The sequence below is a fragment of the Erithacus rubecula genome, assembly GCF_903797595.1.
Source record: "Erithacus rubecula genome assembly, chromosome: 13".
NCBI classification, from domain to species: Eukaryota; Metazoa; Chordata; class Aves; order Passeriformes; family Muscicapidae; genus Erithacus; species Erithacus rubecula.
Window position 1 is genome coordinate 19,887,333 of NC_136665.1, and position 26,270 is coordinate 19,913,602.

The 26,270-nt window shown below is 48.9% G+C and overlaps 1 protein-coding gene across 1 annotated transcript in view; it reads right to left on the reverse strand.

Moving 5' to 3' along the window:
* RAD18 (RAD18 E3 ubiquitin protein ligase) overlaps positions 1–24,825 on the reverse strand; it is a gene marked incomplete at its 3' end in the record, with an annotated part of 32,483 nt that extends 7,658 nt beyond the window's left edge. The window contains exons 1-12 of the mRNA XM_079317189.1: positions 24,751–24,825; positions 24,434–24,515; positions 21,916–21,977; positions 20,971–21,041; positions 17,447–17,498; positions 17,230–17,320; positions 15,971–16,070; positions 13,394–13,578; positions 12,218–12,297; positions 11,543–11,603; positions 9,823–9,957; positions 6,807–6,951 (exon numbers count right to left, since the gene is read on the reverse strand). Of these exons, the coding sequence (XP_079173315.1) occupies positions 6,807–6,951; positions 9,823–9,957; positions 11,543–11,603; positions 12,218–12,297; positions 13,394–13,578; positions 15,971–16,070; positions 17,230–17,320; positions 17,447–17,498; positions 20,971–21,041; positions 21,916–21,977; positions 24,434–24,515; positions 24,751–24,810 (1,124 nt within the window). The 5' untranslated portion in view covers positions 24,811–24,825. The remainder of the gene's footprint in view (positions 1–6,806; positions 6,952–9,822; positions 9,958–11,542; positions 11,604–12,217; positions 12,298–13,393; positions 13,579–15,970; positions 16,071–17,229; positions 17,321–17,446; positions 17,499–20,970; positions 21,042–21,915; positions 21,978–24,433; positions 24,516–24,750) is intronic.
* Positions 24,826–26,270: the final 1,445 nt, after the last annotated feature.

Sequence of the window (26,270 nt, forward strand, 5' to 3'; positions counted from 1 at the left end):
TGGGGGAAAAGTGTACCTACTTTAAATAAAGTCTCTCTTAAATAAATCAACATGATATAAAATTTCTATGAGACAGCAGGATTTTCTTCCACCCTTTGCCATTTTGTGTCCCCTGAAGAGAGTCCTCAGCTCTTACTGTGGAGATAACTACAGATCCAAGAGGAATTTGGCTGGACAAGCAACACCAGGTTAGAGTAACCTCCAACACATGCACATTCAGTCATACAGATAAAAAGGAAAAAGATGCCAAAAATGGAAGGGGAATGTTCTGAAAGTCAACATTGTTTTTACTCTCAGAATTAGAAGTCCATCAAAAGCTCATTTTCAGTACTCAAAGTGGAGTAAATTATCATATTTCCAAACCCCACTCTGATGTTCCAGCTGCATTTTAAACAAGAACTGGGGAGGACACAGGGCTATTTCTGTGCTGTGAGTCCCCTAAAATAGAAGAAGAGCAGGTCTGAGGCTGAACATGATGTGCTGCCCTGCCTGAGCACTGAGCATTCATCACCCACAAAACAATAAAACTGGAAAACTCTGCCCAGGGCCCCAAGCAGCAACACATGTTCAGAACCCATGAGGAGTCTGGCTGGGCCCAGAGAGCTCCTTAAAGCAAGAAGAAAAGCTCCTGGGGCAGCTGCACCCCTGGCCTGCACAGGGAGGGTGAGCAGCCCTGGCTCCCCAGGGACACAATTAACTCCAGCCCTAATTGCAGATTGCAGCACCCCCTGAGCCTCCCCTGGAGCACATCCCTGCACCCCAGCTCTCCCAGGCACCATCTGAACACACAACCTCAGCAAGCTGCACTGGCAGCTGACATCATTAATTACACACCTTTCTGACACAGGTCAGGGAAAAAAAGGGTTTGGAATTTTTTTTTTTAATCTTTAAATATGGCACAGTTGAAAAACAATTATCAAAAAAAAACCACTGTCAATGAAATAAAAGCAACTTTGACCATCAGCTGAATTTGTATTTTAAAGTAATTTTTTCTTTCCCTGAAGAAAACCCCTCTCTCTTAGACCAAATGATTAGCCCTTAAACTGAATATTATGAATTAAGTAAGATAAACAGCTGCCTCATTCTGAAGGGTTTTCCCTACAAAATTTAGCCCACAGAGGCCAAAGAGATCACATAATTTAAAATTTTTGTTTTGTTCATTTCTCCAATGTTTTCTGCCTTTTCAATGTCTCAGAAGTATCTACCTACACTGCAGCCAGGCACAGCAAAACACCCTCCAGACTTTATTCAGACTTTATTCAGACTTTATTCAGACAAATTCCCACAACAGGTTTTCTGTCCTTTTCTTAACTAAAGGTGACTAATCTCTTCCACAAATTTACAGATCATTTCTAGATGAGTCAATTTTACAGCAAAACTATTAAATGCTTCACCTGACCTGCTGAGATGCAGCCAGCAGGCTGGGGCAGGGTGATCCTGCACTGACTGACATGGGTGGGAAAGGGCACTGACTCAGGCAACTGCCCAATCCATATCCTGCAGGGCTGGTCTCCCTGATCCCTCACAGACAGACAGACAGACAGACAGGCACCAACGCCTCCTTTCCTGACCATCAGCTGGATCTGACTTCACCACCCCCCTTATCTCTCACTGGAGATAAACACCCTAAAACAGAGAAAAAAGCTGATGTAAGTGTGGATGACATGTCTTGTTCTAAAGCTGAGAGGAGCAAACAGCTCTGTGAATTGGTTTATTTTAAGGCAGATTAGGTTCCTCCCTGGCCTTGTGTGAGCAGCCAGCTCTACCATCCATCCATCATCCATCCATCCATCATCCATCATCCATCCATCCATCATCCATCCATCCATCCATCCATCCATCATCCATCATCCATCATCCATCATCCATCATCCATCCATCATCCATCATCCATCATCCATCCATCATCCATCATCCATCATCCATCATCCATCATCCATCCATCATCCATCCATCCATCCATCCATCATCCATCCATCCATCCATCATCCATCCATCATCCATCCATCCATCCATCATCCATCCATCCATCATCCATCCATCCATCCATCCATCATCCATCCATCATCCATCCATCCATCATCCATCATCCATCCATCCATCATCCATCCATCATCCATCATCCATCCATCCATCCATCATCCATCATCCATCCATCCATCCATCCATCATCCATCCATCCATCCATCCATCCATCCATCCATCCATCCATCCATCCATCCACATCCCATCCATCATCCATCCATCCATCATCCATCATCATCCATCCATCTCCATCATCCATCCATCCATCCATCCATCATCCCATCCATCATCCATCATCATCCATCCATCCATCCATCCAGCCATCCATCCATCATCCATCATCCATCCATCCATCCATCCATCCATCCATCCATCCATCATCCATCCATCCATCCATCATCCATCCATCATCATCCATCCATCAATCCATCATCCATCCATCCACTCATCCATCCATCATCATCCTCATATCCATCCAATCATCCATCCTCCATCCATCCACTCCATCATCCATCCATCATCCATCCATCCATCCATCCATCCATCATCCATCCATCCATCATCCATCCATCCATCCATCATCCATCCATCCATCATCCATCCATCCACCCATCATCCATCCATCCACCCATCATCCATCCATCCATCATCCCTCCATCCATCATCCATCATCCATCATCCATCCATCCATCCATCCATCCATCCATCCACCATCATCCATCCATCCATCATCCATCCATCCATCCATCCCTCCATCCATCCATCCATCCATCCATCATCCATCATCCATCCATCCATCATCCATCCATCATCCATCCATCCATCCATCCATCACTCCATCACTCCATCCATCCATCCATCCATCCATCCATCCATCCATCCATCCATCCATCCATCCATCCATCCATCATCCATCATCCATCCATCATCCATCATCCATCATCCATCCATCCATCCATCCATCCATCCATCCATCCATCCATCCATCCATCATCCATCATCCATCCATCCATCATCCATCCATCATCCATCATCCATCATCCATCATCCATCATCCATCCATCATCCATCCATCCATCCATCCATCCATCATCCATCCATCATCCATCCATCCATCATCCATCCATCATCCATCCATCATCCATCATCCATTCATCATCCATCCATCCATCATCCATCCATCCATCCCCAGCCCCACAGCTCCATCTCCTGTCTCTGCAGACTCTGTCCCCAAGGAGGGCTCTTGTCTGTGCCAAACCCTCCCCAGGTTCCCCTGCATTCCTTGACTCTTTCCAGGCTCCCTCAGTTTTCCAAGGTCCCTCTGCAGCCCAAGAGCTCAGCTTTGAGCCTGTGCCTTGCCAAAAGGGAAAGATCTGCTCCACCACCCTGACAATGTCCAGGACTTTTGCCACCAAGCCCCTCAGCTCCTGCCATTTGTTACAGCTCACAGTTTGGGGAAGAAAAGTATGAATCAACAGCATAGCAGAGAAGTGTCATCATCCTTTCCCAATGAACCCATATCTGAGGCCAAAATTCACAGATCAAACACTCCTGTCTAGCACTGTGATATGCATCACCTCTGAGCCAAAGCACTGCAAGATTTATTAAGTAAAAAAAGCCCCGAAGAACTAAAAAAGGCAATTATTGCAGTGATGCACACATTTTCATACACTTGTCTCATCTGGCAGCAATGGCCAGGGCACAGGACAATGCTGCCTTCAAGCCCAGGCTGAGGCAGCTGCCCAGGAGCAGCTCACACAGATTCCCAAGTGCTCCATCCTGCCAGCTGTGCCCAACCAGGGCAGGGGCTGCTGCCACCCAGGGCTCTCCTGCTGCCACCCCTTCTGCTGACCAACTACAGCCCATAAATCAGGGTGAGTGACCTGCTAAATGCTGGTCAGTGGCTCCTGGACTCAGTGCCACAAGCCCCATGGGTGCAGATGAGGCCCCTTCCTTGGGCAGGCAGACACTGAGTCCCTCTGGGTGCTCCAGCAGCACAGGGATTTGCACAGCCTGGGCTGCACACAGCCCTTCCCCACCAGGATTTCAAAATTCTGACAGTGTTTCAGCATCTCAGACAAGGCCAGTCTTGGCTTTTGTCTGCTGTTCAAGGCTTACTCTAGTCATCAGGAACAGACATTTGTGTTGAACACAGTTTTCAGAAAAAATAATTTGCTTTAAAAACTGCACATTATCCCCATTATATAAAATACTTATAATGGAATATTTGCTTTACAAAGCTCATTAACTAGCTTATCGTTGTTCCTCCTAATTTCTTTCCTAATTTTCCTATTGTTTAAGTAATTGTGTAAAATTTGGCTGCAGTTCCAGAAAGGAACAGCACAGCACTATTCACATGGAGCACTGCAGTCCTGTGGAAGCCCAGTGCAACTTCAGAGCTTTGAAAAATGACCCTTTCAAAGGCAGGGCTGTGTCTTGGTGCTTATCTGTAACACACAGTCTGCTCCCCTGGTGGGACCATCCATCTCCCTGGGGCAGAGTCTGTTTGGGGCCAAGCTCCACGCCTGGCCTGCAGCAGCAGTGACATTCTCATTTTCTCAGTGTTAGCAGGGACCTTTGAGTAAATCAGTTCATCAGTGATTAGTGTACAATGGATAAACTTCTAATCTTGACCAACTACTCCCCTGGAAGCATTGACATGAGACTGAAAAGGGACAAACCTTGTGAAGGAGAAAACAGAAGAATCACTGATTTCTTTGTGCCACCTTTTTGCAGAACAAACACTTCAACTCTGACTTGCAGATTGTTCTGTCATATTCTATATAACTAACATTCTCATTTTGTTTTAATTCATCAGAACAGCCCTCCATTTGGAAGTGCCCTCCTCACAGGAACACAGCATGCAGATTTGGAGTGCCAAATATATTCCCAGTTTTGACGTTTCAATGTGAAAAACATTTACTCTTGGCAAAGGAGACCCTCTTGTTATCAGAAGAACACAAGCCTCAGAAATCCATTACTTGATACAACACCACAATGCTACTGAAACCATCACTCTTGTTTGATTTGTGCTGCATTTATTTCACTACAATGAACAAAATACCAGCCCACGGTAACCACAGAGTGACAAATTGTCATTTTTGCTGCAGTTTGAATGGCTACACCTGCCAGTGCTGCCATGAGCCAGGGCCCCTCTGGACACAGAGCCCTGGGACAGAGCTGCACAGCCAGAGCTGCTCCCTGGCACTGCAGGAGTGCCAGGCTCTCCAGCTCAGCTTGCAGTGATGTGCTGCTGCTGCTCTGCTCTCTCTGTGCTGCCCCAAGTCCAGCTTGGCTGCAGCCTGGGATCCCCCAGGGCTCCTGGGCCCCTCCAGCTGCCCTGCCCTGGGCAGAGGCACCCACCCTGCAGGTGAGTGTGTCCCAGGAGAGCTGGGACTCTGCTCCAAGAGCACAGGAATGAGCCATGGGTGAGCTCTGGGTGACCCCAGGGCCCTGGCAGTGACCAGAGACAGCAGGAGAACAGCTCCTGAGCACAGGGAAGGAAACACTGTCATCATCATCACAGCCTGAGAAGCTGAGATAAATCCAGCCCAGTGCTCACCCCAAAGCTCACTGCACATGGAACAGCAAATAAACTGATCTGCTGCCTTCATCAATTCTACAGTACCAGCTCAGGCAGAAAGACACAGATAGCACAGAGGGGAAAGGCCACAGGAGGGGAAGGGTTTTATTGTCTGTGAGGCTGCTCTGAAGTCAAACAGAAATGCAGTGATATTCTCAAAGGGCAACAGAGACCCTTCCTGCCTCCAGGTGCTCCAATATGCTCCAGCCAGCATATTGCTGTTTACTGACAAATATTTACTGTATGCCCCCACTCACTCCAGTAACTGGAAACAGGCAGCCAAGTTTGATCCTGTAAAACAAAGACATTTACTGTCTGATGCTTTCTAATCCCCTGAGCTGATTCCCTGTTCCAAAGTCTCCCCAGGCTTTCACTCACAGTTCAACACTTCCCTCTGTGAAAGGGAACCCTCAGGACAACTTTTAAAAGCTCTTTAACCCTCATGATGGCTTTTAAATCTCTATAACCCTCATGGTGGCTTTCAAAGGTTCCTTGTGAACCAAATGACTTTAGGAAAATTGGCTTCTGTTAAAATATCTCAATTAGATTGCTCTGTTAATAACCACCAATGAAGCCAATCACTACTTTACTCTTGGTATTTGCAGAACAAGGAGGAAGAGACAGATACCAGGGGTCTAAGGGGTGGGAAATGAAGAAATGTCATTTCTAGCTCAGCTGGTGACCTTCATCTACTTCCTCTGATTATCTCCCCCTTCTATAAACACAGGAAACCCTTTTACTGCAGACCTGAATTCTTCTCTCATTTCTGTTATCAACAAGATAGCACGATTAGCTCTCTTGCTCTTAGACACATTGCAAAACCCAATTATTCTGTATTTGTCTTCAATGGCTTTTTCACCTTTCCTCCAGAGACTGGGGCCACAGGTCCTTACAGCTGTACTGCTTAGACTGGGGCTGTATCATCTGTGGGACCTGTCTGAATAAAACTTCCAGCACGTGGGAAGGGACTCACCAAACACAGTCCTGGCTCCCCAGACATTCCACTCCCTGGTTCTGTACCAAGATTTGCACCAGCAATCCCTTATGAAGGTGGCACAGACTGTGAATGCATTCTCTGGGTATTTTGGCTCTGCTCCTGAGGTCACTGAAGGCCCAGAGGAGCAGAGAGGAGCAGAGGGAGCAGGAACCTGTGAGCAGCTCCTGCAGAGCTGGATGCAGGAGTGGTTCCCTCACCAACCTGCTTGTGGAGCCAGATGAGAGGGAGAACTCAGGAGAGGCTGATCTCTGGTATTCCTCCAAGCAATGGGATTCACTTCTCTGGCCATCAGCAATTTCTGATTGGAGTGTCTGGGCTTTTCCAGGGACAACAGCTGTGTGATGTTCTGCCAAGAGAAAAGACAGAGATTAGAAAGAATCATAATGAAAAATACAATTGTTTAGGATTCTGCAGCCTAGAGATAGATTTTAAAGAAAAAATAAGTCATAAGCATTTAATTAGCAACATCTCATTCCCACGTACCTGCTTTCCAAAACTTTGACAGTTTCAAAGGTTGAATTTCTTCTCATGTATATTTAAAAAAATAAATCAACCAACAACTCCCTGAGAACCAGAAATGTTTGACTGTTGAGTTTCAAACATAAGGAGAGAAATAAAGTGGGGATGTGTTACACATTCGATTGGATGGAACTTCATTTCAGAAATTAGCAAGCACTTAATGAGTGCTGTTGGCTGCTTGTGCCACCAATTCCCTTCAGCCAGCCTGAGCTTTCAGTTTCACAGATCCAGTTAACAGGCTTATTTGCAGCTGAGATTTACTTCCTTATGCAGCTAAGACAAGGTCAATGCACTGACATTTCCATTTCAACAGGAAAAATAATTTCTAGACAACACAAGAGACAAAAATTGGAAACCATTCTGCTGGTTTCGTGTCAAGTGTTTTTTCAATGAAAAGATGAACAGTTCTCTGCAGAGACACCTCCTGCCCCTCCAGAGAGGAAACAGATTTGGGTGAAGAAATCTGGTATGAGAATGGAGGCTGCCCTTATGCCATTCCCACAAATATTTGCAAGTGAGTGACTGAAGTCAAAAAGCAGTGAGGACAGAGCCAGCCCCAGTCACTGTAAGGGATGGTGAGAGCCACAAGCAGTGCCAGCCCTGCTCCTGCCCCCAGCACTGGCTTGGGCAGAAATGGCCAGGCAGAACTCCAGCTAGTGTGGAGAGCCCTCACACTCCTGGAATTCAGCTCAGCTTGCCCTTTCTCTCCTGCTAACAGGCACAATTAAATATCAGGGGCATATTTTTGTCTGCTGAAAACAACCAGCAGATCCCAGTGAGTTGGCTGTCCAACTAATGAAACACAACTCTGAAATTAGCAGGGTAAAAATAGCAAAGGCCTGTGCAATAATGCAGCCCAGCACAGTTAATATTTATCAAATCAAATTATTTAGCACCAATATATATCAAATCCTTATGGCACTTCCCCCTTAGGCAAAGCATAACCCCATGTTTAAAAGTTATAAAGGCTGGGAAACATTTTAAGCTCAAAGATGAAAAGCAAGATGATGTAAACCAGGAATAGATGATTAAAATGTCACCACAAACAAAGTGAAGTTAAATTACATCAACCAATAGTAGAGGGCAATGGAAGAGAGGGAGGGGACAATTAAAATAAATGAACAAACCACCAAGGATCTGTTTGAATTGTGTCCAATTCCAGCACTCCCATGAGAAGCCAGAGAAGTGGGTAAGGAGAGCAGGCAGAGCTGCTGCCATCAGGCCATTCCTGCTTCTCCCTGTGCCTTGCTGCTGACAAGGAGCCTTCAGGCACCCTCCCCTCAAATCACCTTCCTGCTGTTCCAGCTGTTGACACAGTCACCCACCTGCAGATGTTGTGTACAAAACCCAACAGTGAAACTCCAGGGATGCACTGGGAGCTCAGAGAACAAAGTGCAGTGGGAACTGTGCAGCTTTGCCAGACCCAAACAAGGTGCTGCCCCATTCTGGACAAGATGCAGGATGGTACATCTGATCCAAGGTATTTTCTACCTGATCACTCTCCTGGAACAACTCCATGGTTTTACTTCACTCTCAGAGCTGCAGGGCAGCACAGAGAACAGCTCACAGGAGCCAGAAAGCCCAAACCCACAGCAGCCCATCCCTCCCTTCAGGAGCTGGAAATCAAGGCTGTGTCCCACTACCCAATAACACACTGCTCTGCTTCTGCTACAGAAGAGAGCAGCTTCAAATCTTTTATCCTTGAGATTCCTTCACTTTTACCCTTCACACAGAATGGATGATGCACTGCAGCAAGGTCTGCAGGAAGCAATAAGGATAACATTCATACCATTATTCTGTTTTCTTCATTTCTTTTTATTCTTCAGAGCTCTGCTGGAAGAGCCAGCAGTGGGACAGCCACAGGTGAACTGAGCCCCAGAGCACAGGAATTTGGGGGAGCTGGGACAAAGGAACTGCCTTGTTTTCCTGAGAATGCAGACAACAGCACGTCCCAGCTTGGCCAGTGGGATTCTGGCCAACTCTCAGTCTCTTAAACAGATTAGAAACCCTCAAGTTCTATTGGGCTGAGGAGTGCTTGTCTAAACCCACATTCAAAGACAGATGTTCCCTACCCAAGGAAGCCCAGCCCAAGGAGAGCAGAGGGTGTCTGGGGCTGGGGAGGGAGGAGAGTGAACAGGCTGGAGGAACTGCAGCCAAGCACTCCCTTGTCACTGTGCCCCAGGAACACAGAACACAGCAAGGTGGGGAGGCAGCATCCTGCATGAACAGCCTAGAACAAGCCCAGGGATTTTACTGCTTCAGTCTGGGACGAGTAACTCCTGAATCCAAGCCCCACAAATAGTTCTGCAGCTCCCAATTCCCAGCCCCTCTCACAGTAAGGAGGCTGGAGGCTGAAAGGCAGCAAGCAGCACCCATCCTTATCATCATTATCATCCCAGAGTGGTTGTGTGGCCACCTCAGCACCTCCAGCAAACCTGGACAGAGCCTGACACGCTGGGAACAGCCCAGACACATCCACACACAACACAGAAATCAAACCAACGTTTATTATGGGTCATGCTTCTGTTCACACTAAAATCAACAGTAGTAAATCACTTTAGGGTCTGCTGGATCTTTATGCTGGTTGGGTTTTTTCCCCTTAAAGGCTCTAGAAGAACAACAGATGAAAGACCATTTCTTTGGGAATTCCACACTTCTTATTGTGGTCCAACAGGGGACAATGCTAAATGTCACTGACCTGTGGGTGCTGGCAGCTCTTTGGCAGCAGCTTCCTCTTTGCTTGGAGCACTTTCTGCTTTCCTCCCACCTGTCTTCTTCCACCGTTTATTTACCTGATCCACCAAGAACTTGAATTCACTCCTGTGTTTGTTTCCTGGAAGGTAACAGAGCATCACTGGCCACCCCCACAGGACCAAGGCATGGCACAAACACTGAGAGGGCATGAACAGAAATGGATACAAAAAGTACATTAAATTGGAATTTAATGAAAAGCATTTTTTGCTTTTGTGTCAGCTCCCTGAGGAACCCATTCCAGTCACTGAACACCCTTTCAGTGCAGAAATTCTTTGATGCATTCTGTAAGAAAACAACACCAAGTTCTGCCCCACAGAAGGAAACAGACTTGACACTGCCTTCCCTTCCCTGAGCAGCTGAAAACACCACATAAGGCCAAAAATTCTGTTAATGAAAAGCAAGTTGTGTCCCAGATGTCGTGTGTGAGTCGCTGCACTCTCATTACAGAATTCCTTTGGTGCTTCAGCTTTTCCAGCATCACTATCTTTTGTTGTCTGGCTCATGGCAGAGCTACAAAGCCTTTTGCAAAGCAATGTCCTGGCACACAAGCACTGCTCAGCCACACTGTAAATCAGTGTGGTGCTGAAACAACAGCCCAAGCACATCCCAGCCAGCTGCAGAACCAGCCTCAGACACAAGGACAAACACTCAAACACAGGACAAAGCAGCACACCTCCAAAGAACAGCAAATTAAAAGATTTATAAGCAGAAAAGGTAATCTAATCAGGTTTTTTTTTTCACAGGTGTATTTCCTTTCCTGCAGATGTTTTAACCCTTTAACTAGAGGCCATGAAAAAAGCAGAGTGGGCTGAGGGTGTCCTGCAGAGCAGGAGGAAATGACAGTGGCTGCAATTGCCAGCCAGAGCTCCCACCCTCAGCTTCATCAAGCCAAAGCATTAATTGCCATTTCATAAGCAGCAAAAAATGCCAACAGTGCAATGTGCAAATTGCCAAGAGCCTGGGAAAGTGCAAAGTAGCAGAAAATCAAGTGTTTCTCCCAGGCAGTTAGTCCTGCCTCTCCCCAAGGCTGTTCACACTCCCAGTGTGTTTTGTCACATGGAAAAGCAGAACAAAAGTACATTTGGGGTTTTTATTCAGAATTTACACCAGGGTTCATTCATTCAGCTGGGAATTAGGGTCTGGGGTGCAAATGCCCTAAAATAAAAGGAAAAAAATGTTTCATTGTGTAATAAAGCTTCCTAAAGTCCATCTGTTTTACAGTGAAATAATGGCATTTGGAAACAGGTCTTCAATCTCACGCTGTTCTCAAATTTTAACATACAGTTCTTTTATCATGCTTATGATTTCTTGCTTATTATTTGATGAGAAATAATTACCTGACACCAGTTACCACTTGCTTCTTTGAACAGTATTATTTATTAATTTTAAAACCTTATCTATCTTTCCATTTTTCCTATTCTTTAAATCTGCTTTAGACTATCAAGATCTCCAAGTGATTAGTTTTGTAGCCATGTCCATTTACCAATCTAAACTCAATCAAATACCTGTCTTTAAAAATTAAGACAGTATTTAATATATTTTTGTTCTAGATGTGTACAACAGGCTGAGGAAATAAAGCCAGGAGCAGGAAGGGCTGTCCTGCCCCTGAGGGCTCAGGAATTTATAAATTTAAAAAGCAAATTTATAAAGGAATTGTTACTTACGATATTCAGTGTGGATCTCATCTATTTCCTCCTCTGTCTGGTCCTTTGTGAAGGTCAAGCTCTGCAGAAATCACACAAAGGTTTTTAACACAAAGATGTTAAAGCTGCAGATTATGAAATTTAAAGCTGGAAGAAGTAACTGTTTGTTTCCCCCCCAGCTTTCAGCACCTGATCACATTAATCCACATTTACAGAACACACCACAGTCCTGCCCTGATTCCACAGAGCCACCAGGAGCAGGCAGCCCATGGAACATCCAGCACATGTGGGCCACAAAATATTTCCTGACCCTGTGCAACAACCAGGCTTCAAAAGCCACCCAAGGATCAAGTGTCATGGGAAAAGGAACATGCTACTGGAATTTGCTGGCGAAATCCTAGAGAATTCTAGGAAACAAAACATTCCCCACACTGCCAGGGAGGGACAAAACCTTCCAGTATGGCCAAGGAGAACATCACTCAAGGATTTTTATTGCAGTCAAAAATTGCTTCAACTTAAAAGGGTTTGGGCATAAAGCTCAGCAGGGCACCCAGGACTGCCCAGAGAAGTGTGAGAAAATCACAGGATGAGATGTGAATTCTAACATGCACAATGAAGCAGCAGGCAGACACTCTCAGTGGCCACTCTGCAGCTTCTCTGGCCACCCCTCTGGGAGAACCAACACCAGCCACTTACATTTTCCCCAGGTTTATTTTTACACTCCAGCTGAACCCGAATCTTCTCATTCCTCTCCAGCTCTTTAACAACCTCTGCAACTGTTTGGAAATACAAGGCAGGGATCACTGAGACAGGACTGGGCAATAAAAAGCTGTAACAGCACAGACTGAAACTAGCCTGAACTTCAAACACAAACAGCATCAGCCCTCAGAGGGAAAGCCAGGCTCCAATCCCAGGCCAATTCCCAAATCCTACCAAACCTGCCTCCTGCACACAGCTGTGCTTGTGGCACACAGGCCATCCTTCAGAGAGACTTTCCATTTTATACTGATGTTTCAATGGAAGACACAATAATTGCATCTGCTATTTATCTCACTCCCAAACCACCAGAACCATGTTCAGGCTCAAGGGCAAAGCCCACAGAGGAATTACAACTGACTTAACAATTATCAGACACATCCAAAGCCTATAAACAACATAACTAACATTTAACTAGAGCCATGGCTATGCAGAACCCTGCACAGTTCACTCTGACATTTACTTTTACAAATCTGTTTCTGCAATTCATCATCTCCACAGCCCTGCCAGGCAGCTGTGGGCAGTTATTGAAACAAACACTTCACCACACAGTGAAGCAGTCAGAACAAAATCTTATTAAGCTGTGAAAGTATAAAACCTGTTCCCAACTGGTTTAAGCCCACTCCAGGAATTTGGCACCTGTGCTTCCTCAGAAGCTCAGCTGTTCATGTTCCCCAGTGACCTCAGGCTCTGCTACCTCCCAAATGCAGGTCTGCATCTCAAGAGGGAGTTTAATAATTGACCAGTGTGCAGGCTGTGAGCAGAGGGAGAGGAGAGGGAGCGGAGGGGGGAGGGAGAGGGAGGGGGAGAGGGAGAGGGAGAGGGAGAGGGAGAGGGAGAGGGAGGGAGAGGGAGAGGGAGAGGGAGAGGAGAGGGAGAGGGAGAGGGAGAGGAGAGGAGCCCAGCACAGCCCAGCACTCCCCCTCTGCCCTGTGGCACCCACACAGCACTGAGGGCAGGCTCACCCCAGCAGGCTGAACAAGGATTTCCATCTCTGATCCTGACTCACACCAGATCAATTCTTCCAGCCCCAGCTCCCCAGCAGTCCAAGAGTGTCACACCTTCCCCAGAGGTAAGAGAGGGGAAATGCAGGTGGTTGGATGCAGTGCCACTGACCTGGTTTGGGGCTCAGGGAGTCACACTGGGCATTGTACATGTGCACAAACTCCTGGTGTCTCCTGATCAGCTGCTGGCGGCTGCCAGACGTGGACAGACCATGTTCCTTCAGCTTCTTCCTCAGATCCCTGTCTGACAGCAGGTTATAAACAACCTTGGACATCAGCTTCCTTCTGTGGGCAGAGCTGCCACAGCAAACAAGAGACTTCATTTAATTCACACTCCTATGACAATCAAAGTATTTAGAATCACTTAAGGGTATTTCACCCGTTCAGGATAATGTACACATGAAAGAAATTTGGGGTTTCTATCATGGCTTTCTTGAATCAGCTGGAGAAATGTTAAAAGCATTAAAACATCAAGCCAAAACTTAAATTAGGAGATTTGTCAGCTTTCTGGAAAAATGTCTATGAGAAAAAGTCTTGTACCTGAAGGCAGCAGTTCCCAGCTAAGGGTGGTTTGGTGATACAGAGAGAGACACTGAAGATAAGTAACAGTGCTCTCAGAGGAATAACTTCTAAAGACAAAATTTACTGCTTTCCACTGCTTTCTGTCAGGACTCAACACTCCTGGCACAGCTGGGGAAAGCATCTTAATTACAGGAAACTGCCAGAGAAAATGCAAGTCCTAGTGCAACTTTTGTCACCTAAAATTAGGAGAACATTTCCTCCTGTCAAATTAGCTCAGGCTTCCCTACACCTCCTGGTGAGATCCTCTCAAACTAGGAAAAACAAAGGGGCCTAAACCCATCTACAGCCTCACTCATCCTCTGCAACTGCAGTAATTTACAGAGGAACAGCATTTAAATTAGACATTTTTCTTTCTGTAGCAAAATAAAGCTCAGCTGCACTACTCTGGATTAGAGAGCAGCTAACAGCTTTCCACTGTGAAAATGAGAGATTTATTTGAAAACTATTCAGCACTTTTGACTTATCACATTGAAAATTTCAAGGTTAAAAAAAAGTCTCACACAAAAACTGTCAATAATCCATTTACTCTGATCCAGCCCTGTAGCATGGCTGGTAAAAAAAAAGATGGATTACCACAATACACTCTTCAGGGAAAGTTTTCTCAGATTCTTTTGGGAAATACAAAAAACGTCAGGGAGGAATTAAATTAAACCTTTTCAGAGTGCTACAGAAGCTTGGTGTGTATTCCAGGCAGCCTGGAGACTAAATAAGCACAACTTAAATCCTGTCAGGGACGTGGGCGTGGCACCAAGGGCAGATCTGGCTTGGTTTTCCATTTATTAAGAACAGAGAAAGCATTAAACCACTCCAAATGGAAATTAAATGTAACATCAGATTTCAATATGCATTTACCATTTTTTCATCTTGAAAGTCCTTTAGCTTACAGAGTGCACTCTAAGCATGACTGGGCAAAACAAGAGCTTTAACATGAAATTGCTTTTTAATTAAAGGTTCAGGGGAATTGGAAAAACAAGCACTGAAGTACAAATCCTCCCAGTTCTTCAGTCTGATCAGTCAGAAATAACAGCCTAAATTTCTGCTGTAAGGAAAACAAACTGAAACTCCACTTCTGATGTGAATGTGGTGACCGTGACCAATGCTGGGGCAGGGGCACAAAGCCAAAGGAATCCATTAATCTTATGGAAATTGAGATCTTCAGGAAACTTCAACAGCCCCACAGAGAGCAGAGAAAGGTGCAATTTTTATTCTTTAACTTGACAGCTATTGAAGAAAATGTCTCTTGGCACACCTGAACCGAAGGAAGCAATTCATTCACCAAATGAAAAATGGGCATCAGTGTTATCTGAAGGGAATGTTAATGCCAGGGAGCAGAAAGGTGATAAGAACAACACACAGACCAAGTTCTCCTTGTGCTGAATTTTTTAAAGCATTGCCCACTGTTTTGTTGCCACTAGCAGCCCAGGAGTGACTGAGCTGGCAGAGCACACACCTTCTCAAGGGGGTCAGTCCCCAGAGTGCTGTCAGTGCTCTACAGAGCAGGGAAGGCAAAATAAAACCCCCAGCACCCCAGGTCTGTCCATGCACAGAGCAGGGAAGGCAAAATAAAACCCCCAGCACCCCAGGTCTGTCAGTGCACACAGCAGGGAAGGCAAAATAAAACCCCCAGCACCCCAGGTCTGTCCATGCACACAGCAGGGAAAGCAAAATAAAACCCCCAGCACCCCAGGTCTGTCAGTGCACACAGCAGGGAAGGCAAAATAAAACCCCCAGCACCCCAGATCTGTCAGTGCACACAGCAGGGAAAGCAAAATAAAACCCCCAGCACCCCAGGTCTGTCCATGCACACAGCAGGGAAGGCAAAATAAAACCCCCAGCACCCCAGATCTGTCAGTGCACACAGCAGGGAAAGCAAAATAAAACCCCCAGCACCCCAGGTCTGTCCATGCACACAGCAGGGAAAGCAAAATAAAACCCCCAGCACCCCAGGTCTGTCAGTGCACACAGCAGGGAAGGCAAAATAAAACCCCCAGCACCCCAGGTCTGTCAGTGCACAGAGCAGGGAAGGCAGAATAAAACCCCCAGCACCCCAGGTCTGTCAGTGCACACAGCAGGCACAGGCACCTGCAGCCCCAGGGCTGCTCCTCACCTTCTCAGGCTGTCCTTCTTCTCCTCCCTGCTCAAGCAGCTATCCAGATGTTTGTTGATGTACTGCTCTGGAATAGCAACCCCACAAACAGGACATTCCACTGCAAGCAAGGAGAAGGAATTTACTAGTGTGGGTATTACAGCAAGGAGTGAATGTTTTCCTCTGAGAAACTAATAGCTGGGACAGTAACAAACACACTGGTCCTGACTTACAGCTGAGTTCTCAAAACAGGAACAGATAACACCAAACCTCCCACTGCAGGTGATTCACAAATGCTGCCTGACCAACTATTTTGCATTTGTGGAAATAATTTCCACGTGACATGTGCTCAAAGATTCCAAATGATTATAAAATGGGAAGCGGGTGCAAGTTTTAATTGCTCAAAAATAAACAGGCAGTGAAATGTCACGTGAGTTTTAAATTCTGAACACAAGCAGGTCTGGTGTGTAAAACCATGGCAGGTTCCTGTGGCTCCTTCCCTGGCTGTGGTACCTCTTTAATCAGGATTCATCCAGCTGATAAATACACATGAACTCCAGAGTTCCAGATGAATACATGGTTAAACAAGAGAACAGCTAAATTTGAGCTAATAGGAGCCAGGGGTGTATTCCTACATGGTGTTTTGTTTTAATTCAGGCTTTTAGCTGGGTCAATAGGATGGCTGCCAGCACGTCAGAACTAAGAGGATTCTGCCATTTTATTGTGGTTGATTAGTATAAATGGATATTTTCATGCTTCTAAGTAAATTCACCATAACTCTCTAGAATTACAAAAGAACAAAGCAGGTGACTCTTCTGCAGAGTGTGTGAACAGCAATGTTAACAGAGCTGCTGCCATGCTCCTTTGGAATTCAGGCTCACCCCTCAGTTATAAAATATCCTGCATCTGGTTACTCAAGGATACAAGAGCAGAACAAATGCCAGTGCCTGTCCAGTCATGGGGGGAAGGAGAAGAGAAATTACTTCATTTCTACCAAGACTGTTGCACAACTATTGTTTGGTAGTGCTGTTACTCAGAGCAAAGGAATCTGTAAGTGCTGAATTCCATGGATTCCTGGCAGCAGCTGAGGCTCTGTGAAGAACACACTGGGGGCAGAGCAGTCCCACAGCAGCAGAGGTGGGAAGGGGCCAGTGCCAGGGCAGGGGCTGAAGGTGCCAGCACAGAGCAGAACCACCCAGGGCCCCAGGATGGGTGCCCAGAGTGCTCTGGCACACACCAGCCACTCTGGGCACAGAGCAGCACACAATCCAACAGCTCACCTTTCCTGTCTCCTTTCAGCACAGATGTAGAAGGCTTCTCGTGGTGTTCAGTGCCCCCAGGCATCCCCACGTTGCTGTCCTCAGCTCCAGGCTGGGCAGGGCTGGGCAGGTCCTGGTGCTCCTCGGTGCTGGGACCCCTGAGAGCAGCCCCTGGCAGCCCTGCCTTGGTGCAGGCTGTGTCCTGGCCCAGGGGGCTGGGGCTGCCTGGCCCCTGAGCAGCAGGGCTGCTGTGCCCTGGAGCATCCAACACCAACTGCAGCAGCTGCTGCCTGCAAGCAGCACAGCAGGACACTCAGCACTGCAGGAACTGCACACCTGCCTGACAACACACACGCTTCTTTGGGTGGGAAAACACAGAAGATGCTAAGCCTGAGGGCAGGAGGGAGCAGCCCCACACTGGCCTCTCCCAGAATGTGGTTTCTGGGCTCATGAGCAGCTGGGTGATGACATCTCATGGTGTCACAGCCCAGCCCCAGGGACAGGGACACAGAGCCAGGGCACAGCAGATGCTCCTGGCACAGCCCTGGGCTCTCCAACAGCACTTTGTCAGTGCCACCCCCCCAGCACAGAGTGAATTACTCAAATTTCCCACTAATCACAGAAACTCTGACAGTGTGACTGGACAGACTCAGGCAAGCAGGAGCAGACTGAAGCTCCTCCATCAGCCAGCAAGGCAGGGAAAGCAGGCAGTGATGGAGGGCTCCAGCCCCTGGCACCAGCCTGGCCAGCTCACCTGGGAGCTGATCCCACAGCAAACATCAGCTCTACACATCTTCAGAACCCTCTATCTACTGTGTATGGCCTCAGTTATCTGAGACCCTCCCAAGAATTGAACAGACTGCTGTGAGCTCTGAGCTGACAGAATTTCACCTCCCTGGCACACAGCAGTAAGAGCAGCTCAGCTGACAATGCCCAGACCATGAGCAGAGCAGTGTCCTTCCCCGTGGAGGCTGAGGTGAATCAGCCTGGTGTCACAGGGAGCCCAGACCCAGCAGAACACCATGACCCAAACCCCTCAGTCCCTGAGATGGGGCAGGGCAGGGGTTAAAAAACACCTGTTTAACTAAAGATGGATGGTTTCCTAACATCCTGCCCTCCAGCACCCTCCCTCTGCTTCCACAGCAGCAAAAACAGCTTCCCACATCTTTTCCCTCAGATCTGCAACACCCACAAAAACCAAGTGTCCTCCATCTGGCTCCTGCTTCCCATTTTACAATTCCCATTTTCTGTTTACCCCTCTCTTGCTGAAGCAGCAATGGAGCAGAGCTGTTGGGAATCTAGGGCTTCCACATAAATAAATTCCAAGGAACATCCAGAGCTGTGAATCTCCCTAGGAACAACTCCCACAGAGCAGTCCCAACTGCACTAAAGGCAATGGATCTCCCTGAAATTCCCCCTGCACTCCTGCTGGAGGCACAATCACTGCAGCAGCAGTGACAGCACCTGCTGCCCCCAGCACCCACAATCAAGGGGTTTATTCCTCTGACTCACCACCTGTCCAGTAACCCTGAATAGGAAACAGGGAGAAATTGGACAGCAAAAACATTTTTCTTCCCTATGTATGAAGAAAAGCAGAGATTCTTTTCAGCAAGGACTACTGCTTTTCTTCTTAGGCAAGTATAGCTCTAATTTCTATTGCTAGGTTTTTTAACAAGGTAAAGCAGAAAGTGACAAATTTTGTCAAAATAATCTCTTTAGTAGAGAGTAATGAAATTAATTCTTTACACATCACACAAAACTTTACATGTTATTTCTGAAGGTATTTGCCTCACTGCAACTGATAAGAGAACTCTGCATTAAGGACAGAAAATAATTCTGCACATCCTTCTGGGCTGGGCTGGCCAGAGAGGTGAGGGAACAGAGCACACACAGGTGAGGAACAGAGCACAGACAGGTGAGGAACAGGGCACAGACAGGTGAGGAACAGAGCACAGACAGGTGAGGGAACAGAGCACACACAGGTGAGGGGACACAGCACACCCAGGTGAGGGAACAGAGCACACACAGGTGAGGAACAGAGCACAGACAGGTGAGGGGACAGGGCACAGACAGGTGAGGAACAGAGCACACACAGGTGAGGAACAGAGCACAGACAGGTGAGGAACAGAGCACACACAGGTGAGGGGACAGAGCACAGACAGGTGAGGAACAGAGCACAGACAGGTGAGGGGACACAGCACAGACAGGTGAGGGGACAGAGCACACCCAGGTGAGGAGCACAGAACTGCACCCAGCCCCTGGGCCCCCCAGCAAACAGCCCGTGCAGCACAGTGGAAATGGGATCAGCCCCCCCTGGCTGCAGTGGGTCCCAGCCCTGCATGCTGACCCTGGAGCACAGCTCCCACTCTAAGTGCCACCATTACCATTTTCTTCCCCTCCAGGCCTCACTTAAGAAATGGGTTTGCACTTTGTGAAATGCTGAGAAGATTTAAGGCCCAATTTTCATAACATCAAACTACCCAAGGCTCAAAGTCAAGTTAGAACATACTTGATCTTTGAAACCTGCTGAGCCCTTCAGCCCCTGGAGTGTGGGTTTGCTTTTGGGGACAGCCAAGGGGAAACCAAGCAGATGGAGAAGGAGGGGGGACAGAAGATTTCCCTGTACAAGAGCAGAGGTGGATACAGGAGCAGTGTCCCCTCAGCTCCTCCTGATCCATCTCCATGTGAGGAATTGATTGAACTCCAAGTCACAAAAGGAAAGGTTATTGAACTGCTCTCACTGGTAAGATTTATACTGATCCATTAAAGCAGTCAAAAAAAAAAATTAACATTTAAGATTCAATATCATAATGGATCCAAGTCAGCACTACTTGTTCCCTACAAAATTAGGCATTAACAAAAATATAGTAATCCATTTATCACAAGGAAGCACCAGAATTCAAGCTGAAACAGTGGAACTGTAGGAATTAAATTACTCAAATAAATCAATTAAATTTAGTAGTGGTCATATAAAAGATTAGATCTATCTACATTCTATGATCTTCATCAGAGAAAAATTCTCTCATGATACAAAGCCATCAGCTGAACTATGCTTCTTGTCACTTATGAAGCCAAGAGTCTCACTGATTCCAGCTCCAAGGTAATTTCAGAGAAAAAGGTGGAAGTGCATTTGTCTCCCATAGAGACAGGAACACCCATAGAATTCCCAGAAAACCACTGGGTAGCTTCTCATCAAAAGAAAACAGATAATACAAGGGGCTTCATCTGCTGTTGTGAGAATTTCCCAAGTCATATTTACTTTGTTGTCCCTGTCTTTTAAAGGGATGTGAGGCACAAAAATGAATTGAAAACAAACAGAACAGTAGGTAAGAAATCAAGCTGAAAGCACAGCTTGCCATGACTTTCCTTACTCGAGCAAACTCACATTTTTAGTCTCTCAATACCTGTGTGTTTCCTAGCCAGAGCCTTCACCACCCCCTGCACACAGAGGAAGATCTGAAGGAAATCTTTCCTTCTTTATTCCCCCAGGTGCTGCCATGTCTGCTGACCCTGCACACTGGCAGAGCCCTCAGCAACCCCCAGAGCAGCCAAGCAGAACCAAAATGAGTTGGTAAAACTCCCCATCACTGGGGTGGAGAGCAGCTTCAGCCACTGCAGGGCTTTTCCAGAAAATATTCATCTTTGCCCATCCTTCTGGGACACTACAATTTTTTTTTTTTTGCTCAGTTGTCACACTGCTCCTGTCCAGTGCTGGTCCCACCTTCCAAAGCAGAGAGAGAAGCCATAAAATGACAGAAATACCTTGCAGAATTAAAGCTCTTCACGAGATCATCTAAAAGCCTGTTGTTTCTCAGGTCAGACTCTGAGACTGCCTATTTAAAAAACAAAGAAAAGAAAAAACAAACAAAACCCAACAAATCTAAACAAACCAACATTCAAATGCAGTGAAAACAGCAAGTGCCCAGAAAATGTTCAAGTGATCAATAACTTGTTTCTTGGCTCAATGCCTCAACTTCCCCATTAAAGTGCTACAGGAATTCAGATGCTTAAAGGGCAAACACTTCTTCCCCAAAAATACATTAAAATATCTGCCTGAGAACTGAGCTCTGGGATATTAAGGGTAACAAGTAAAAACAAAGCAAAAAGTCCAGTGTGCCCAGGCTCCAACAATGGTTTACTGCAGCACAGGTCTAACTATTCTGAAAACCAAACCAAAAATCTTCTGAAGGTTGTGAGAATCCTAAGCAACAAAACATGAAAACATGATGAAGGGAAATGTTAATCTTCTGATTATGGAATGAAAATATGAATTAGGAGATACCTCTGTGCATTCAGGTCATTCTCTTTAAACAATTTTTAATTTTTACCTCACTGCAACTCTCTCTGCTCTTCTTTTTAACAAAGCTTTTATTAATTTTTTATTTTTATTTTGAGATTAAATAGGGCCAATTGCACAAGGAAAATTAAGTGCTTATGTTTCAGCACTGCTGGTTTAAATGATGGAGTATTTTAGCAAATGAATGTTAAATATTTTGTGACAGATTGTACTCAGAGCCCTGAACCAAACCCCAGCTGCTGCTCCATCCCCTTCTGCCTGCACTGACAGAAACAGGAGAATTCCAGATGCAAGGGCACCACACTTTGCCATGCAATCAGAATTATTTGTCACAGTCCAAAGGGAAAAGCTCCTGAGATGTCCCAAAAGATAAAAATAAACTGGGGGGGAAAAATCAAAACCACACTTACCACACAGCAGGTTGGACACTGAGTTTTGTAGGACAAAAACTTGCGGATACAAAGGGAACAGTCTGGAAAAGGGACATACATAACTTGGAGCATTATTCCAAATGCAGTTCCACATGCTTGCTTGAGTATTTCCTTATTGTACAATTCTATATACAATATATATATATTGTACTATTGCACACTAGTATGTACAAGCTGCTCCACAATACACAAATACTGAAGACACCATTTTTCCAGGGAACTGAGATTATCATTGCTGCAAAAGAACCTGTGCTTTGTGCAAACATGTTTCAATATCAAATATCAGCTCCGTCTACAGCTGATGTTTGTTTCCTTCTATTTCCCAGTGCAAGAAACCCTGGTCAGCCACAGCACCCCAGCAGTGTTTGCCCTGCTCACCTACTGGGATTTGACAGGACTAACATTGATCATTTTCATCCCTGCACAGCCCCAGACAAACTCTCCATCCCCTCCTTCTCCCAGGCTCTTCTGCCCCTTTCCAAAACAACACCAACCTGTTGTTGAAAGAGGAGGCTAAAAAGGAGGGGAGACAGCCCTGAAATCTGAGGGGCAGCTTAATGTCCCCTCAGCATCACAGGATGCCTCCACAGACTGGCTGCTGAAACACCATGAGCTGCATATTGCCACAGTAAAGTTCTGCCTTTGTCACACTTTGTCAATTTATCCACCAGCTTTCACAGCCAATTAAGGATTTAAAAACTCTCATCATTCTCCAGGAAAAGACATTCCCTCCCTAGACCATCATGGGTCAGTGTGAGCACTGAGCACACTCAGCAGCAGCTCCTGAAAGGGATCTGTACCTCACAGCCCCTCTGGGACACATCTGAAAAGCAGCAAAGCATTAATTAATCCCAGCATGGTTTGGGTTGGGGGGGCCTTAAACTCAATTCACCCACCCCCTGCCAAGGGCAGGGACATCTTCCACCAGAACAAATTGGTCCAAGCCCAATCCAACCTGGTCCAATGCACCAATTAACACTTAAACCTGCAAATTCATCTAAATGTTTAAAAATTACTGCACATATAGCACGAAGCGATCCAGGGTGAAAAACCCATAAAGGAAAGGACCAAACTTGAACTGTATGAGCACTAAAGAAGTGGCAGATCCAGCAGCAGCTCCCCACGGGCCAGCCCTGTGCCCGGGCAGGATGCACAGCAGCAAGAGCTCAGAGCTGCCACTCCTGTCCAAGCTGGGGACAGCTTGGCCAAGCTCAGCTGAACTGCACTGCCAAACTACAATGGCCCCTTCACGGAAGGAAGTGCTGCAGTTTCTGAACCAGCAATTACAGGCATTTATTTTAACGTGAGAAAAGGCAAGGTACTGCCCCTCTAATCTGGCCTCAGCAAACCACTTGGGGCCAGGTTCCAGCAGGCAGCGCCCAGGGCAGACAGAGCAGCACGGAAAATTTGAGCTCTTAATGCCCTCCACACACAGCTCTGCATTTGTACCACCCTCAAGATGTTAAGAAAGATATTTAAATGAAGAATGCCAGATACCACATGCTTGTATTGAGCAGGAACTGCACAAGGGAAGGTTCTGGCTCCTTCCACCCTGCAGAGCTCCTCCCAGACTCCACCACAAGAGAATCCCAGAAGCCTGGAGTGGTTTGGGTGGGAAGGGACCCTAAAGCCCATCCAGGGTCACCCCTGCCATGGCAGGGACTCTGCCACTGTCCCAGGGTGTCCAGCCTGGCCCTGGGCACTGCCAGGGATGCAGGGGCATCCCCACCCTCCAGGAGCAGCACTCTGAATCCCTACGCTAGCCCTGCGCTCCCAGCGGGAACCCATCCCCTGTGAACAGTTCCCATCTTTCTGCAGGCTCAGATCCTCCTGCTGGAGCCATCCCAGCCCTGGAGTGATCCCAGCCCTGGAGCCATCCCGGCCATGGAGCCACCCCGGCCCTGGAGCCACCCCGGCCATGGAGCGATCCCGGCCATGGAGCCACCCCGGCCATGGAGCCACCCCGGCCCTGGAGCCACCCCGGCCATGGAGCCACCCCGGCCATGGAGCCATCCCAGCCCTGGAGCCACCCCGGCCATGGAGCCACCCCGGCCATGGAGCCATCCCGGCCATGGAGCCACCCCGACCATGGAGCCACCCCGACCATGGAGCCATCCCGGCCATGGAGCCACCCCGACCCTGGATCCACCCTGGCCCTGGAGCCATCCCAGCCCTGGAGCCACCCCGGCCATGGAGCCATCCCGATCATGGAGCCATCCCAGCCCTGGAGCCACCCCGGCCCTGGAGCCATCCTGGCCATGGAGCCATCCTGGCCATGGAGCCATCCCGGCCCTGGAGCCATCCTGGCCATGGAGTGATCCCGGCCATGGACCCATCCCGGCCATGGAGCCATCCCGGCCATGGAGCCACCCCGGCCCTGGAGCCATCCCGGCCATGGAGCCATCCCGGCCATGGAGCCATCCCGGCCCTGGAGCCATCCCGGCCATGGAGTGATCCCGGCCATGGAGCCACCCCGGCCCTGGCCCGCGGCACTCACAGCTGTGCGAGCACTGCGGGATCACCACGGCGATGCTGAAGTAGTCGAAACAGATCCCACAGCGCAGCAAATCATCCACGGCCTGCAAGAGAGCGGGGAGAGCCGGGCAGAGAGAGAGCCGGGCAGAGAGAGAGCCGGGCAGAGAGAGAGCCGGGCAGGGGGAGAGAGAGCCGGGCAGGGGGAGAGAGAGCCGGGCAGGGACAGAGCCGGGCAGCGGGCCCGGGACCGGGATCGCTGCATCCTCCCGGGCCCGGGCCAGGCCGGCACCGGCTGCGGCTCCCCCCGAGCCCCCGCGGCCGCCCCGGACCCGCACGCACCTTCAGCGGGGCCAGGCTGGGCGGCCACGGCGGCTCGAGCGGCGGCAGCGCCAGGGCCATGGCGGGGCGTGCGACCGGTGCGGTCACACCCGGCCCGGTGCGGCCCTGCCCGGTCCCGGTGCGGCCCTGCCCGGTCCCGGTGCGGCCCTGCCCGGTCTCGGTGCGGCCCTGCCCGGTCTCGGTGCGGCCCTGCCCGGTCCCGGTGCGGCCCTGCCCGGTCTCGGTGCGGCCCTGCCCGGTCCCGGTACGGCTCCGCCGCCCCGCTCCGAGCGCGCCGGGCCCGGATCCGCGCGCTCAGCGCCGCGCGCTTCCGCCCGCGCTTCCGGCAGCGGCCGGGAACGAGCGGGAACGGGGATGGAGAGCGGGAACGGGGATGGGAACGGGAACGGGGATGGAGAGCGGGAACGGGGATGGGAGCGGGAACGGGGATGGGAACGGGAACGGGGATGGGAACGGGAACGGGGATGGAGAGCGGGAACGGGGATGGGAACGGGAACGGGGATGGGAACGGGAACGGGGATGGAGAGCGGGAACGGGGATGGGAACGGGAACGGGGATGGAGAGCGGGAACGGGGATGGAGAGCGGGAACGGGGATGGGAACGGGAACGGGGATGGGAACGGGAACGGGGATGGGAACGGGAACGGGGATGGAGAGCGGGAACGGGGATGGAGAGCGGGAACGGGGGATGGAGAGCGGGAACGGGGATGGGAACGGGAACGGGGATGGAGAGCGGGAACGGGGATGGGAACGGGAACGGGGATGGAGAGCGGGAACGGGGATGGGAACGGGAACGGGGATGGAGAGCGGGAACGGGGATGGGAACGGGAACGGGGATGGAGAGCGGGAACGGGGATGGAGAGCGGGAACGGGGATGGGAACGGGAACGGGGATGGGAACGGGAACGGGGATGGAGAGCGGGAACGGGGATGGGAACGGGAACGGGGATGGGAACGGGAACGGGGATGGAGAGCGGGAACGGGGATGGAGAGCGGGAACGGGGATGGGAACGGGAACGGGGATGGAGAGCGGGAACGGGGATGGGAACGGGAACGGGGATGGAGAGCGGGAACGGGGATGGGAACGGGAACGGGGATGGAGAGCGGGAACGGGGATGGGAACGGGAACGGCAGGGAACGAACGGGGATGGGAACGGGAACAGGGATGGGAACGGGGACGGGGATGGGGACGGCCGGAGGAGCTCGGGGAACGGGGATGGCGAACGGGAATTGCCGGGGGCTCGGGGTACGGGATGGGGAATAGGGAATTGCCGGGGGCTCGGGGCGGGCTGGGTCCCGCTCCCCCCGTGTCCGACCCCCCGCCCCTCCCGGCGGAGCCCCGGGCTGGAATTTACAGACTAGTGTCATCGCCACTAAAGTGCCTGTTCTTTTCACCTGAAGGAATCAATTTCTGCTTTCTGTGAGCTGTGACCTAACTAATGTATCAAACTCCTGCAATTTTCTATTCTCTTCATTGTCTCATGCACACGGCTGATCTTGGTTCTGACAGGAGCTTATTGGA